At 42.2% G+C, this 16,106-nt stretch overlaps 1 protein-coding gene across 2 annotated transcripts in view; it reads right to left on the reverse strand.

Moving 5' to 3' along the window:
- Positions 1–16,106, reverse strand: part of TRAM2 (translocation associated membrane protein 2) — a 111,322-nt gene that overhangs the window by 5,712 nt on the left and 89,504 nt on the right. For both annotated transcript variants that reach the window (XM_056818398.1, XM_056818397.1), the window contains exons 5-10: positions 7,569–7,627; positions 6,036–6,120; positions 5,321–5,391; positions 3,024–3,128; positions 1,569–1,712; positions 729–892 (exon numbers count right to left, since the gene is read on the reverse strand). In XM_056818398.1, the coding sequence (XP_056674376.1) occupies positions 729–892; positions 1,569–1,712; positions 3,024–3,128; positions 5,321–5,391; positions 6,036–6,120; positions 7,569–7,627 (628 nt within the window). The remainder of the gene's footprint in view (positions 1–728; positions 893–1,568; positions 1,713–3,023; positions 3,129–5,320; positions 5,392–6,035; positions 6,121–7,568; positions 7,628–16,106) is intronic.

Consider the following 16,106-nt stretch of genomic DNA (forward strand, 5'->3'; position numbering starts at 1 on the left):
CAGGGCACTAACAGCTTGCTGGCAGCCCAGACTCTGCCAGGGGCCTCTGTGGTCCCTCCTCACCAGCTGATGTTAATAGATCCAGAAGAGTGGGTTTAGGAGGAAGAAGAAAGGGGTCCCAAGTGTTGGCCTCCTAGTTCTAACAGTTGAGTCTCGTCCAGTCCCCAGGGGAGATAAGCTAGCGATGCTGGTGCTGTATGAAAAGCCTCCAGGCCTGGCTGAACTCATGGGGAAGGAAGCCAGAAGGAGGAAGAGGCTTCCATGGGCACAGCTGCCCTCTCTAAGCCCCTCGGCCCAAGAGTCCCACAAGCAGCTAAAAGAGAAAGTTGGTACCCTGGAACCACGGAGGCAAGGAGTTTCTCAGGCCAGGGGCAGGTGAGGACAGTCTGCTGAGCAGAGGAAGGGCACTGGCTGCAGCTGCTCCTGGACAAGCTCCCAGAAGCCACCCTAGAGAGCTCGTTTCCCGTCAGAGTTGCCTGCCCCAAGCAGCAAGAAGCACTCCCAGCTGAGTCAATGCTGTCACCGCCCACAGACTATTCCCTGGCCCAAGCCCAGGCACGTGCCAGCCAGGTCCTGGCAAGAACCAAAGAGACAGGGAAACAGAGAGGAGGAGCCTGCTATGCCCCATCCTACCAGCACAGTCCAAAGAGCCTCAGGCCTTGGCACCCCTCCCCACCCATCTCAGATGAACCCCAGCTCATCTTCACAGGGGAAATCCTGGCACTCACCAGATTCCCTCTTGATGAGCTTGGCTGGCGGTCTGGGGGCAACCATCACTCTCTTCTTGGCGCTCTGCTCATTCCAGTACTCCCGCCAGCGCCGCAGCTGGGAGTGGATGAAGCGCCACATCATCCAGGCCTGGGAGGCACACACCAGCAGCAGCACGCACAGCCTGGGAGACACCAAGAGGAGCCAGCATTCAGCCTGGAGGTCCAGAGGGCCCCACTGCCCCTAGACTAAAGTGACAGAGGAGCGAGACCAAGTGCCTCCCTTCCCACCCTAGCTATTGGGGGCGCCCAGGACAACACTACTACCAGGTCCAGGAATCAGTCCTATAAAAAGTGAAGACCAGACGTGTGTTTGTGTGTGTGTGTGTGGGGGGGGGGGGGAGTTAAGTGACTTGCCCAGGGTCACACAGCTGGGAAGTATGTGAGGTCATATTTGAACCCAGGACCTCCCATCTCTGGGTGTGGCTCTCAATCCACTGACCCACCCACTCTGTTGCCCTCCCAGGTATATTTTTGATGTAGGTGCTTATGAGGTTTAGCATCAGAGAAAAGTAATCCCCACAAGGAAACTGTCCCTCCAGCAGGAAGCATGAGAAGGAAAAGAATCGGTTTTTGGCAGGCTCCTGCCTACATGGTCTGGGCAAGAGCAGAACAATGTGATCTTGTCTTTCATACTGCATTGCAGAGACACCCAATAATTCAACCTATCAAATGAGGACATGCCTCCACCACTCACTTTTCCTCTGTAAGAAGTTCTGTTGAATCTGGGTATTCAGACATTTTTCTGAGAAAGAGATCAAGGTGACCCCAATTTTTCCTCTTCTGGTACCGTCAACTCACCTGAAGAGCAAAGTATTGAAGTTGCCTTTCTCTGGCTCAAAAGTCTGATTTTCCATACGAGCCAGTCCAAAACCAATGGCCAGCACAGCAAGGGTGAGGGTGAAGAGGCGGGTGACCACAAACACCACTGCCCAAGCATTAAACCTGCCCACAGAGAAGAAAAGTCACAGTGTATGTGTAACAACAATAATACAATAGGTTCCAGCTACACATCACTATATACTTACAAAATGCTCTCACTTCCACAGAAAACAGCCCTGGATTTGGAACCACAAGATCCTGATAAAACTTACTACTTGGTGTGTTCAACAACCTCCTTCCTATTTGGGGAACCCAACTTTCCTCATGTGTCGAATTAAGGGACTGGATTAAACATAACCTTTGCCTCTTGAAAGGATCAAATGAGTAATGCACACAAAGTGCTTTGCAAATAGCAGTTATAACAATGATGATGAGGAGGATGATAGTTAGCATATGATTAGTGTTTGGTTTTTCAAAGGGATATATAAATATTATCTCCTTCCTGTGTAACTCTGGGCAAACCACGTACCCTCCCTCCACTGCCCAGCCTGTACCATTTTTTTGCTTTGGAACTAATATACTTTATTGATTCTTAGACAGAAGGTCATGGGCTATAAAAACCCAGAACAACAATATTATTTCAATATATAAAGGTTGCTAACATCATTGCTATAATTTCATTTGATCTTTGTAAGGTAGGCAGAGCAGGTAGTATTATTCTCATATCGGAAACCAAGGCAGAGGGGTTAAACGACATTCCCTCCAAAAAAAAAAAAATCTTATATAAACTCTCAAATAATTAGAGCTATCCACAAGTGGAAGGGGTTACTTCTGGAGGAGACTTCTTCACTAGGGGTCTTCAAGAAGAATAAGACTGACCATTCCTCCCACATTTTTAAAAAGGAATTCATTTGGAGCTATGGATCAGAATTCCAGAGTCCAATCTTATTCAGTTTCCAAATTCTTAAGAAAGCAAGTAACCTGCTAGGACCAACAGATGTGTGTGTGGGAAGACAGAACTTGAACCAAGATCTTCCTGACTCTGAGGTCAATTCTATATACATGATACTTTTTTTTTCTTCTAGGGTATAAGAGAGGTGAGAAGTTTGGGAAAGAAACCTGGTCTAGGGAGTGGGAGCTGAGCACTGAAGGAAACTTTTGGCATTTTAAAAGAGGCAGAGGCAAGAAGGGAGGATGGAAAAAGGAAGGGAAGAGTTGGAATGTCATGTGTGGGGAACAGAGCAAGAAGTGAGTAGCTAAGGTCAGAACCCTTGGGATCTTAAGGGTAAGATGATCAGTCCTAGGGTACACCTCGATATTCAAGCAACATGGACATTACTCAGAAGCTGAGAGCTATCTGTGATGACACAATTTTAAAAAGATCTCAGCCTCCCCCACTTCATTCCCTGGATCTGGCCTCTTGTTACCACTTACAGCTTCTCGTTGTTCTCATCTGCAAAGTAGAAAAGACGAGCCATGTGGAAGAGAAACTCAGCCACATACTGCAGGAGCAGCAAGATCAGGCCCAGTCGAGTTAAGCTGTGAAGAAATGCAGATATGACACTTTTATGCTTAATCTATATTCAACTGATTTTTTTTCTCTATCACTTTGTCTACACAAGCAACAAAAACAAAAAAAATTAAGCCCTTATAGTTTGTCAACTTAGCCTGGGCAAGTCATTAAACCTTTTTTTTTTTTTTGGGGGGGGGGGGGAGGGTTGACAGGTCTTTATTGTTCAAAAAATAAATAGATTCCTGGAGATGCCCAATAGCTTCCCTCACCTTCCTAGTGAAAGGGACAAGTAGCCACAGTAATGGCATCTCTAGAGGAGTAGTGTAAGAGGACTGCAGTCTACTCAAGGGGCTTTTCTGAGGCACAGGGTCTGTGAGGTTGGGAACTGAGGAGTAACTGCAAGTTCCCTCTGACCAGGCACCCCTCAGTCCTGCCTCCATTAGATGCCAAGTAGCCAGCACCCAGGGGCCATTCTGACCAAGTCTTCCTGGTCTGTGAGGTGGGTAAGCCAGTCTTGCTTCCTTGGAGAGTGTAACGTGCTCACGCCCTGAGCTTTTTCTCCTGAGGGAACCCATATGGGCTCTAGCATATCTCTGGAAACAATCACCTGAAATGACAAAACCTTACCTATTCCTACCCCTCAAGTGTCAAACTGAAGAAAACAGTACCTTTCTGAGGACGTTATCCCTTGGTAGAGTCCAAGGCCTCACAGTCTTACATCATCTTATAGGAGGTCTCTGCACAACCTCCCAGCTCTAAGTGCTACCCTCTCCCAAAGGACTTTGGGTTCTAATTTTGTCTACTTCTATGTATACATAGTCTTTCCTAATAGAATATAAGCTCCTTTGGGGCTGGGGCCATTTCAGTTCTTGTCTTTGTATTCTGGTATCCTGAGTGTTGGTTAATTCTTGATCATCTATTTAAGGAGATGGAAGAGGTTTTAGAGGTCATTAACCCCTTCTTTTATAGACAAGGACAATGAGAACCTGTGGATTAGGTCATGGTCTTTCAATTTCAGAAGATGTTCAGATAGAAGGAGCACTTAGATTCTGAAGGTGGCAGTACCAATTCAGCAATTTTGCTATCTTTACCGCCTCTCATACTTGGATTGCTCTCCCTCTTCATCTCCACTTCCTGGCTTCCTTCAAGTTCTAGTGAAAATCCAATCTTCTAAAAGAGGTCTTTTCCAATTCCCCTTAATTCTAGTGTCTTCCCCCTGCTGATTATCACCAATTTATCTGACTGTTTATTTGTTCATAGTTGTTTTCATGCTGTGTACCCTACATTAAAGAGTTAGGATTATCTTTTGCCTTTCTTTAAATCACCAGAACTTAGCATAATACCTGGCACATATTAAGTACTTTAAAAATATTTAAGACCTTTAGAAAGTAATTGGAAATTTAGAACTATACCTACTATCTTCAAATTCCTTTCTTCTTAGAAGTACCACAGGGTGGCCATGTGTTCTTTTTATAAGGAACTAAGGTGAGGCAGGAAATAGGGAATAGAATATAAATTTTGAGGACAGCAACTAATTTTTACAATTTATTTTCCCACCATTTAACAGTGTCCAGCAAATAGTGCTCACTTGTTAAATGTTTATTTAATTATTCAATTAAAGAACTACCTCTCAGCAATGTGGAAAAAGGGATGGATTTAGAGCTAGAAGAGTTAGGTTCAAATTATGAACCTTCTGTTTAATACTTCAGTAATTTTGGGCAATCAAGTTCTCCATTTTTCATCTATAAAATGAAGAGGGTTGGATTAGATGGCCTCTAAGGTTTCCTCCAGCTTTATGACTATGATTTATCAAGTCACAGAGCTTTAAACCTTAAAAATCATTTAATCCAATTCCTTCATCTTATTTATAGAGGAGGAAACCAAGGTCCAGAGTAGCCGTGCTTTAAGATCTTCTTTGTTGTTGTTTAAGTCGTTTCAATCTTATCTGACTCTTTATGATCTCATTTTGGGTTTTCTTGGCAGACATGCTGGAATGGTTTGCCATTTCCTTCTCCACCTCATATGACAGATGAGGAAACTGAGGCAAGCAGGGCTAAGTGACTTGACCAGGGTGACACAGCTAGCAAGTGACTGAGGTCCTTCTCATACACTGATAATCAGAAGTGGAGAATCTCAAAGGAATAAGCTCTGTTGACATCAACCTCCTGTCACCTTGTGGCAGGAACACAGCCACAGAGGGCTCTGCGGCTCCACTCACTTTAAGAGGTACGCTCCAGCTATGTGGACCAGGTACAGACAAATGTATTGTAGCTGACGTGGAATCTCCTCCTGGAAACAGAAACAACCAAACTGTGAATTTTTCCCTCCCAATAACCAAAGGATGAAGCTATGGGGGGCAGAGCTAAGTAGAGGATGGGATGGGTCTGGAGCTATCCAGCTTAGCACCCTGTTTGCAGTCAGTACAAGGGGAAAAGACTGGCTTAGCAGTGACCATTGAGAGGGGCCAGCAGTAGCTCTGACTTGAGGGAAAAAGGGTGAGTAATGGGTGGAGATGGAACAGACTATGAAGATGTTCCTGGCAGCAAGGCTGAAGGAAATTATGAAGAAATTGCTGGAAGGATATGTTCATCGAAACCTTTCCAAACAATTTGGTAGCCAGAGGGGACATGCTTCGTGATTTAGTAGAGGAAGGCAGGAAGAGAAGGAAAGAGTGAAAAATAAGAAAATCCCCAGAGTAAATGGTTTATCATCATGAGAACTGCAAATTAAACTAATCCTGATGGATGTCCAGAATTTCAAACAAACCCTAAGAAAAACAGGTCAAGGGCCACTCGATGACCTCTGCTTCCCAGGGGGAAAACAAGAGTGCTGCTGGGAAGCAAAATGGGGAGAGGCCTTTGGAACATTGAGAAAGGGAAGATGGCCCAACTATGCCATTCTGAGAAAAGGAATAAGAATCAAGAGCTACTCACCTTCCGTACCTTCTGGAAGTACAGCTCTGGTAGGGCATGTAGCCAGTATGCCAACTGGCAAAGGTAAAAAAACTTCACTTGAAAGCTGGAACACAAGAGCAAGAGGCATGGAGAAGTCTGGGTCTATTCACAACAGGGTTCACAGGACCATAGATCTCAAGCTGGGAAGGAGCTCAGAGGTCTTCCTATCTAATCCCCTTCATTTTAGAGATGAGGAAACTGTGAGGCCCAGGGGAATTCAGTGATTAAACCAACATCACATAGGTGGAGTCACAAATTAGATCTGAACACAAGGTATCTTAGTTCCAGAGGAGGTCATTTAGGCCTTGCTAGATTAATCGAGAACAAAAACACAATTGTACGACCCTATATTTTGGGGGGCGACACATACTGTCACTCTCATATGTGGTCTACTTTATGGCTTCCTCTATATTCCATGTACCTCCCCACCTACCATACTCCCTTTAAATGGAATTTAAGAATTTAAGAAGAATACCACAAATGATTAAAGTGTTGGAAAGGAGCTGATAGCAAAGGTTATAGGTTATTTATCTTAATTACTTAAACAAACCTCACTTACTTAATACTTAAAAAGAAACCACAATTGTACCACTGTCAGTAGTATTTTTCCACCACATAGGCAACAATGCCCATAATCTAGATTTAATGAATAATCTTCCTTAGTCTCTTAGGCTAGAAAACTATCAATTGGAAGCCAACCCTCGGACCACAAGATCTCTCCAAATTTATATTGGCCAGTCTGGTTCCTGGCTGGCTGATTTTCCTCCAGGGCATTGTCAGATATATTGGATCATCAACTTTGAGATAGAAAGATCTTAAAAGGCCAATGCCTCATTTTACAGTGAGGAAGTTGAGGCATACAGAGGTTTAGTAGCTTGCCTGTGATCACACAGCTAGTAAATGTCAAAGGTAGAATTTGAACCTAGGTCTTCCCAATTCCAGATCTAGTACTTTAACCACTCTGCCAGGTTGTAGCTTTTATTATTGTGGTAGGACTTGTACCTGATGGCGTAGCTTTGAGCTTTTTGGGGGCAGGGTTTTAGAGGAAATGAATGCTAAAGGATCAGTAATGCAGAGAAGAAAAAGAAATTCATGAAAGACCAAATAAGGGAAAAAAATGGACTTATGCTATAAAAGGAAGGATAGAGATAAAAATCAACTGACTAAGGGATCCCCCAAGGGGCAGTGTCAAATTTGAAGACCTTTATGTATATATTTGCCTAATATGTTTTGGGTGAAGTCATTTCTGGTAGCAGGGAATGGATTTAAAGACCCTTCACATTTAGAAGGCCAGGAATCAACTTTGTCCTCAAAGCATTTTTGGAAGAAACAATTCATTTTCAACATGCAATGCCAACAATTTATCTCTAACAACATATTAAAGGAGCCGGGGTATGCATGATCCAGTCTAAGTCCCTATTGGCTGGGGAACTCTTCTAGTAATTTCCTCATAGAAGAAACTAGTGGACTAGCAAAATATTGCCCTGAGTAATGGGCCATGGGAATACTTACGGGAGATACACATGAGGGTAGTTCTCCCACAGACTTCTTGGATTTGTTAAGTATCCTTCCTATAGGGGGAAATAAAAGACAAGAATTAGAGAAACAAACCTGAGAAATACTATAGGGGTCATTTCTGCTTCTAATAGCCATATTCCATTGGAAAAATTAAGAAGCCCATTTCACTTTTCATACCACTACCCATGTGGTAACAGAAATCTTAGTTCTTTTCTTTCCAAATGACTTGAGAATTTTACTCCTCTCCTAGGATTCCTGAGATCTAATACATGTCTGAGGAGGATCTGAACCTAGGTCTTCCTGACCCAAGCCAAGGTCCTCTTTACTACACAACCTAGCTGCTTCAGTATTATGTGTATACAGTATTTAAGAGATCTCCTTTGGAGCCAAGAAGACCACAGTGCAAGTAAACTGGATTACGAATAAAGGTAATAGAAGGTCAAGAGGGTTTAGTGAAAAGAGCATATCAGTGATCTTTAATTCTTAGCCTCAATATGTAAAGACAAATTCAAGAATACAAAGATGATGCTACTGAATCTTGGTTAATAGGATATTTGCCCTTAATAGTTTTCACTGGCCTTTCCAAAAATTTACAGAATTGGAGTTAGAAGGGAACCCCAAAGTCATCTGGCCTAAAGTGTTCCTGAAAAAAAGGATTACCCCACCCACACACACAATTTATCCAACTGGTAGTCCTCTAGCCTTTGTTTAAAGACCTCAATGAAGGTGATTCAAATGCTTCCCAAGGTAGTTTGTGTTTTACTTTGGGATAGCCCTATACACCAAGACTACTGGAATACTAAGAATAAGCCTACAACATCTCTTTGTAACTTCCATCTAAAGTTCCTGATTCTGCCCTCTGGGGGCAAATAGAACACGTAAGTCTAAACCTATTTCTACATAAAAGTCCTTGGGATATTCAAAGTCAGTACTCACAGCTCCCCTAAGTCTTGTCTTCCTCAGACTAAATATCACTAGTGCCCTCGATGAGTCCTCATTTTACAGGAACCTGAAGTCTTCATGTGGGAAACAAACTTATTACCCTTCTTTCATTAGCAAAAAATTCCAACCAAAAGAATGAATGAGAAGGCAACATGGCACAGAAAAGCCAGTGGCAGATTCAGAATCAGGGAGACCTGGATTTAAATCTCATTTCGTCAAATTACCAGGTGTGTGACCATAGTCAAGTCACAATTTCTTTCTTTCTTAAAAAAAAGTCTTACTTTTCTGTCTTAATAAGTCTAAAATAGAAAGGCAAAGACTAGGTAAACAGGATTAAATTACTTGTCCAGGGTTAGGAAGTCACTTAATTTCTGTGGCTTGGTTTTTTTATTTGTAAAACAGAGCCAATAACACTTGTTTATCTAGTGCACTGGACTGATATGAGACTCAAAAAAGAGATGTGAAAAATTCTAAAGTGCCATGAAAATGTAAATTTTCTTATGTATAATAACCAGTGAACACAATATGAATAAAAAGGTCATTTGGGAAAAGAGCAACCTTCAGACCAGCTGTAGCCACCTGTTCAAGAACCTTTTAGAAGAGCTGAGGGACAATGATTATGACTAGTAGCAGTTATATTTCAGAATAGGGATAAAGAGAAACTGATTCAGAGCTCTTTGTATCACTATCCCTTGATATGAGTCTTCTTTGTGCATGGGTCTGACTGTTTTCTTTATTTTTTCTTTTCAAAAACTCTTCACTTAACTAAGTCAAATTTACAAAAAAATCAAGCCATTCCCCAATCAACAAATGGTCAAAGGATATGAATAGGCAGTTTTCACTTGATGAAATCAACACTAACAATAAGCACATGAAAAAATATTCTAAATCCCTCCTGATTAGAGAAATGCAAATTAAAACAACTATGAGGTGCCACCTCACATCTAGCAGACTGGCCAATATGGCAGCAAAGGACATTAATAAATGTTGGGCAAAATTGGGATACCAAAACACAGCTGGTAGGGTTGTGAATTAGTCCAACCATTCTGGAGACAATTTGTTATGCACAAAGGGTTTTAAAAGACTTCCTGCCCTTTGATCCAGCCATACCACTGCTGGGTTGGTACCCCAAAGAGATAATAGGGAAAAGACTTGTACAAAAATATTTATAGGCATGCTCTTTGTGGTGGCAAAAAAAATTCTAGCAGACAAGGGGGTGTCTATCGATTGGGGAATAGCTGAACAAATTGTGGTATCTGTTGGTGATGTATTGTGATCAAAGAAATAATGAACTGGAGGAATTCTGTGTGAACTGGAACGACATCCAGGAATTGATATAGAGTAAAAGGAGCAGAACCAGGAGAACATTACACAGAGACCGATACCTTGTGGCACAATCAAATGTAATAGACTTTTCTACTAGGCAAGGCAATGACCCAGGACAATCCAGAGGAACTTATGAGAGAAAAAATGCTATCCACACCCAGAGAAAGAATTGTGGGAACAGACATGCATTAGAAAAATATGTGATCGATCATGTAGTTTGATAGGGATATGATTGGGCTTTTGGTGTTAAAGAATTGCTCTACTAAAAATTTGAATAATATGGAAATAGGTTTTGAACAATGATACATGGATAACCAGTGGAAATGCTTGGAATTGCTTGGATTTGGGACAAGGAAGGAAGAGGGTGGGGTGGGGGGCAGAATCATGAATTATGTAACCATGGAAAATTTTCTAAATAATAAAAGGAAAAAATAAATAAAAATAAAAAACTTTACCTTCTGCCTTAAGAATCAATACTCTTAGTTCTAAGGAAGAAGAGAAGTAAGGGCCAAGCAGTAGGGATTAAATGGCTTGCCCAGAGTCACACAGCTAGGAAGTGTCTGATGCCAGATTTGAATCCAGGTCCTCTAGATTCCAAGTCTGATTCTCTATCCACCACTAGCATAATTTCTTTATAAAAAATTATGGAGAGGTAGAAACTGTAGAGTAGAAAGTGAGCTCTCTGAAGGCAGGAACTGAGATAATAATATATAAATCACACATATAATTTTCATGCCTCAGTTTCTGTACTTATAAAACAGGGACAAAATCCCCCAAGATTTGAAAAATAGTAGTCACTTACAAGGTGCTGAACAAGACCACTTTCTCATCAAGTTATGAAGTTTTAAAATGTAAGAGACCATAGAAATTATTTAGTCCAATTTACTAATTTTGCAAAGAGGCAACTCAGGTACAGATTATTCAAGAAGGCATTTATTAAATGCATACAAATCAGGGTGATTTTTTTTGAGGGGGGGAAAGCACTAAGCACTGGAAAGCTAAGGAGAGGCTTCATGTAAAATGGTGCTTCAACTCAGCTTTGAAGAAAAGTAGGAATTCTGAGAGGTAGGAAGAAGGAAAAAAGAGCCTTCCAGGCCTGGGGGCAACTTGTGCAGAGACAAAAGATAGCATGGAGTATGTGGGGAACAATGAAAAGATCAGTTTAGTTGGCTCAAAGACTGTATGAAGGGGAGACAATAGCTAATGAAGCTGGCCAAAGAGGTCACAGTGAAATTATACAAGGTTTTAAAAGCTCAACAAAAGTTTGTATTTGATCCTAGAGGTAACATTTGTTAAGCGGAGAAAGCTTATGCTGAGGCAAAATCCATTTGGCAGCCACATGGACAGATTAGAGGGGAGGGAGACAAGGCAGAGACACCAGTTATGCTACTGCCAAGAGCCAGGTGAAATATGACAGCACCAGGCCTAGAATTGGGAAGTCAAAGTTCAAACTTGGCCTTGGATACTTCCTAACCTTAGGACCCTGGGCAAGACACCCAACTTCAATGGCTTAGTCCTTATCACTCTTCTGTCTTAGAAATGATACTAAGACAGAAGGGGAGAGAAGGGAAGAAGGAAGGCAGGAAGGAAGAGAGGGTCCTCAATGGGAGAGAGATTCTGGAGACTGAATCAACAGTATTTGGCAGCTGGAGATGTGGGATAGGGAGTGTTGGGAATTGAAGATGACTCTAAGGTTGCAAAAACCAAGTGAATGTTATATGTATTTGCTCTCTGGACCATTAGAACATAAGCTCCTTGTGAATAGGAATTGTTTACATTCTTTGTATTTGTATTCTCAGCACCTAGCACAGTGCTAAGCACACCAAAGGAGCTTTATAAATAACTGTCAACTAGCAGTTAGTTAAAAGCAGATACAGAAAAAACCTCAGGTCTTGCTTCCCTATTTAGTGTTTTTTTCATTGTAATATAATGTCTCCCTCCAACAATTTGATACTCCCTAAAAAAAACCTACTGTTTTTCTTTGTTAGTTCTCCCCCCCCCCCACCCCCTTTTAAAACCCTTACCTTCTGTCTTAGACTCAATTCTAAGTATTGGTTCCAAGGCAGAAGAGCAGTAAGGGCTAGACAATAAGGGTAAAGTGACTTGCCCAGGATCACACAGCTAGGAAGTGTCTAAGACCAGAATTGAACACAGCACCTCCTATCTCTAGGTCTGACTCATTTGAGTACTTGGGATGGAAACGTCTCTAGATTTGGGTATCTCACATTTCCCTTGTACTGTTGCCATTCTGCAACTAGGCAGTGCATTGGATAGAGTGCTAGGCCTGGAATCGGGAAGACCAGAGATCAAATCTGACCTCAGACCCTTGCTAGTTGTGTGGTCCTGAGAAAGTCACTTTACCCTGTTTGCCTCAGTTTCTTCATCTGTCAAATAAGCTGGAGAAATAAATGGCAAACTACCCCAGTATCTTTGCCAGGAACATCTCAAATTGTGTCATAAAGAGTTGGAAACAACTAAGTGACCCCCCCCCCAAAAAAGTACCAGACCAGAAGGTCGATTGTCTGGTACTATTTTAGTAAATCAGATCAGAATGATATATACAGTTAACAGAGGAAGGGAAGGAATGAGACCCTCTGCAGAAAACCAGTATCTGAAGGTGGGGAAGGAACAGAACTATTTTCCTTTTTTTAAACACAGAGTTCTCAGGAACAGCTCATTCTAAAAGATCATACAACCCTTCCTGACTACAGCCTCCCCTCCTCACCAGGTCCACCACAGGAGAGCCAGGGAGGCATTTGTCTCTGTAGTTGATCTATCCTCCACACCCCATTCTCTACCTTCATCACCTCAGTGTGATTCCTGATAATTGTGTTCTGAAATGCCAGCCTGCAGCCTCCCTCCATGAAGGGTGGGGAGCCTTTAGCCAGTTTCAGGGTGGGGAAAAACCCCCAAGGAGGTAAGACAGACTTCCTAAAGGAAGTGGTACTATAACAAAAATGTTATTTGTGGATCTGTCTGTGGAAATCCACGGTGGAGGAGGAATTCCTGCCCTCAAAAGACAGGCCAAGTGAGGACAGAAAGCCTGGAGGGAAATCTGAAGTCACACACAGCCATCTTTACATGTTAAATGCAAACTTTCTTCAGCTTAGTGGCCTGTTTGTTCAGGAAACTAAACTATGGAAACTCTGAAACCAACAAACAAAGAGATCTCAACAGAAAAATGCTGCCTAATTGCAAAGGGGGAGCCCGTCCAGTCCACTAGGTCTGGAACTCGGGGAGGCAAAAAGAGGGGGTGGAGGGGGGGGGGAAGAAGAGGATAAGTGGGAGCTGGAGAAGAAATGACTCATGGGTTAGTGAGTGAGCAGGCTTTTCCAGAGGGCTGGCCAAACAGCTGCCTGAGGAGGAGTGGTCACATGCCTCAGGAGCCCAAGGGGTTAACTTCAGAGGCTGCCACTGTGGGGGGAGGGGGGGGAACGACAAAGGCCGGACACAACAGAAGGACCTGTGATAGAATGCCCTTAGCTAGCTGCAGCCTCCAGACCTGAATCTTCTCTGCAAATAGCCTGTCAGACTGGCTGACCCTCTCAAGTTCTTCCCTGACTTGATAATGGTTTAGTTAAATGGGCCTAATTTAGAAGTGTCCCACCTTCTCCCAATAAGTACTTCCCCCCCCCCACCTCCTTTTATGAACAAAGAAAATACTTAAACTTGGTCCTAACAGCCCATTGTTTGTTGGACTCGTATACACTATAATATAAATCATGGCCCCTGAAATATAGCCCCAGGAAGCTAAAAGCCTAAGATAATGAAGTTTATCACAACCATTATTAACTCCTTTTCTAAATAAATCTTGGGATATATTTTTATTCATCAATTACAATGAAATTATTTTAGAAGTTATGTGAGCAAACAAGTCCTGAAGAAATGTTTGTTTAATAAACAGAGGACCTGGATTGGAATTCTAGCTCTAAAACCTAATCCTTGTGGAAATCATTTCACACCTAGCCTCAGTTTCTTCATTAGTAAAACGGGGAGGTTGGATTAGATGTCCTCTGAAGTAGCATCTAGCTCTAAATCTATGATCTGATCCTTTAATTCTCTTGATCTCATTTTCTTCATCTATAAAATGATGACTTCTATAGGAATCAAGGACTTAAAGCTGAGACATCCTAGAGGCCATCAATCTCAACCCTTTAAATTTATAGATGAGGAAACTGAGGCCTAGAGAGGTTAAGGTATTTGCTTGGAATCACAGAGCTAGGAAGTGTCTGGGATGGGAAGTGAAGCTAGTTCTTCTTGACTCTAAGGCCAGAGCTCTATCCAACTTACCATACCACCTAATGATGAAGACAATGCAGAGAGTTCCTGAGGCCCCTTCCAACTTAAATCTCCAAAGTTATGAGATCTGTAGGCTTCAGTTTTCTCATCTGTAAAATGAGGGGGTTGATCTCTGGGATCCCTCCAATACTGAATCCGTGGCCCAAGAGAACTCTTTAGAGAAAAGAAGGGCTTTTCCTACCCTTTGAAATCTTTTCCCCTAAAAATCAATGAAAAAGGCTGGAAAGAAGACCAAACAGAAACTTCAACTTGGTTATTAATAAGGTGGGAATAGTTAGCCAGAAGGATTACTTCTCCAAGTTAGAATAACATTATTTAAAAAATAATTGCTTTTTACTTCTGAACTGGAAGCTAAGAAGTGCCCCAAAATAGGGGAATGTCTGAACAAATAGGAATGCAATAATAGTAGTGTGCCATCAAGAATAATGAAAGAGAAAGCTTCAGAGAAACCTGGGAGACCTGTATGAACTGATCCAGAGTCAAGTAAGCAGACCAAGAGAATAATTTATACAACAATAACATCCAACATAACAGAAATGAACAACTTTAAAAACTTTTAACTCTGATAAATGGAGAAACCAACTAAGACTCCAGAAGACAGACCATGAAGCAAATACCTACTCACATACTCAGGGTGATAGCTTCAAGATCTAGAATGAGACAATTCATTTTTAAACAAGGGCAAGGTGGGAATTGTTTTTTGTGACTTTATATACTATGCATATCTGTTACAAGGGTTTTATTTTCTTATTGGGGGGGAGGTGGTTTGGTATGGAAAGAAAATAAATGCTAATTAATTGAACAATAAAAAGCAAAGAACTTTTTTCTTCTCCACATTAGTAGATGTTTCTTAATATCCTTAAAAAAAAAAATTCCAGAGTACTCGTCTGGTAAAAACACTTCACATTTCTGCTGTCCTTAGGTATTGGTGCCCCTGGCATTTTCTACCTGAGAGGAAGAGTAACTCTTTGAGCCTGCTTCCTGAAGAGTGTGTTAAGAAGAAAAGAATAATGTTGGCCTCCACTCTGATAAAAGGCAGTACAGAGCTTCCCAAAAGTGCTTTCTGTCCCCCCCCCCCCAATTAATTACTATTCCTACTGTTTAATAGAATCCTTAAGGGAGGGAGAAGGAATCCCTCAAGAGGATAATGGGGAAAAGACAATGATGAAAATGGCTAAACATTTCATTTACTCCAAGGGCTTAAAAAAAAAAAATCATCCTAGTTTGGCCTCTAAACCCAGTCTAAAAGTGTTCCTTTGTGGGAGAGAGCATGAAGAAGGGAGGAGAAGAATGTATGGGTGGTATCTGAAGAAAAAAATGTGATTCAGAGCAATGAGGCAACACTTTGTAAGAAGACAGAGGGGCTGCCCCTCCTCCAAGGCACAGCTCCAGTGGCCATTCTCGCATGCATGTGAAATGCTCACAGCCAGGTCCTGGGCCCTCTAAACCCCAGTGTGAGCTGAATAGTAAGTGGCAATGGAGGGTCTGCCATTCACAAGGGCCTGAATAACAGAGGGGCCTTCCTAGTCCCCTGACTCTTCTGTCTCTATCAACAAAAAAGAGGAACATCTTGGTTCCAGCCCCTGTGGATCTGGGAGATCCCTCAGGGCTGAGAAGATTTCTCATATGGCTGAAACACACCCAGGGAAGCAACACTCAGGTGGCTGGGTGGATACAGCATTGGGCCTGGAGCCAGGAAGATCTAATTTCAAGTCAGGCCTCAGCTACTACCAGCTATGTGACCCTGGGTTAGTCACTTAACCTCCAACTGTAAAATGGGGATGATGATAGCCACTACCTCGTAGGGTTGCTGAAAGGATCAAATGAGATAACTTGTACAGTGCTTACACAGCACAGCAGCTAGCACAAGAGTAGACATGAGATAAATCTTTCTTTCCTTCCTCCTATTGCCAGAGAAAAGAAGGGGATAATGTAATGTAGTAGAAAGAGTGCTAGATGTGGAGG

The sequence above is a fragment of the Monodelphis domestica genome, chromosome 2 (assembly GCF_027887165.1).
Source record: "Monodelphis domestica isolate mMonDom1 chromosome 2, mMonDom1.pri, whole genome shotgun sequence".
NCBI lineage: Eukaryota > Metazoa > Chordata > Mammalia > Didelphimorphia > Didelphidae > Monodelphis > Monodelphis domestica.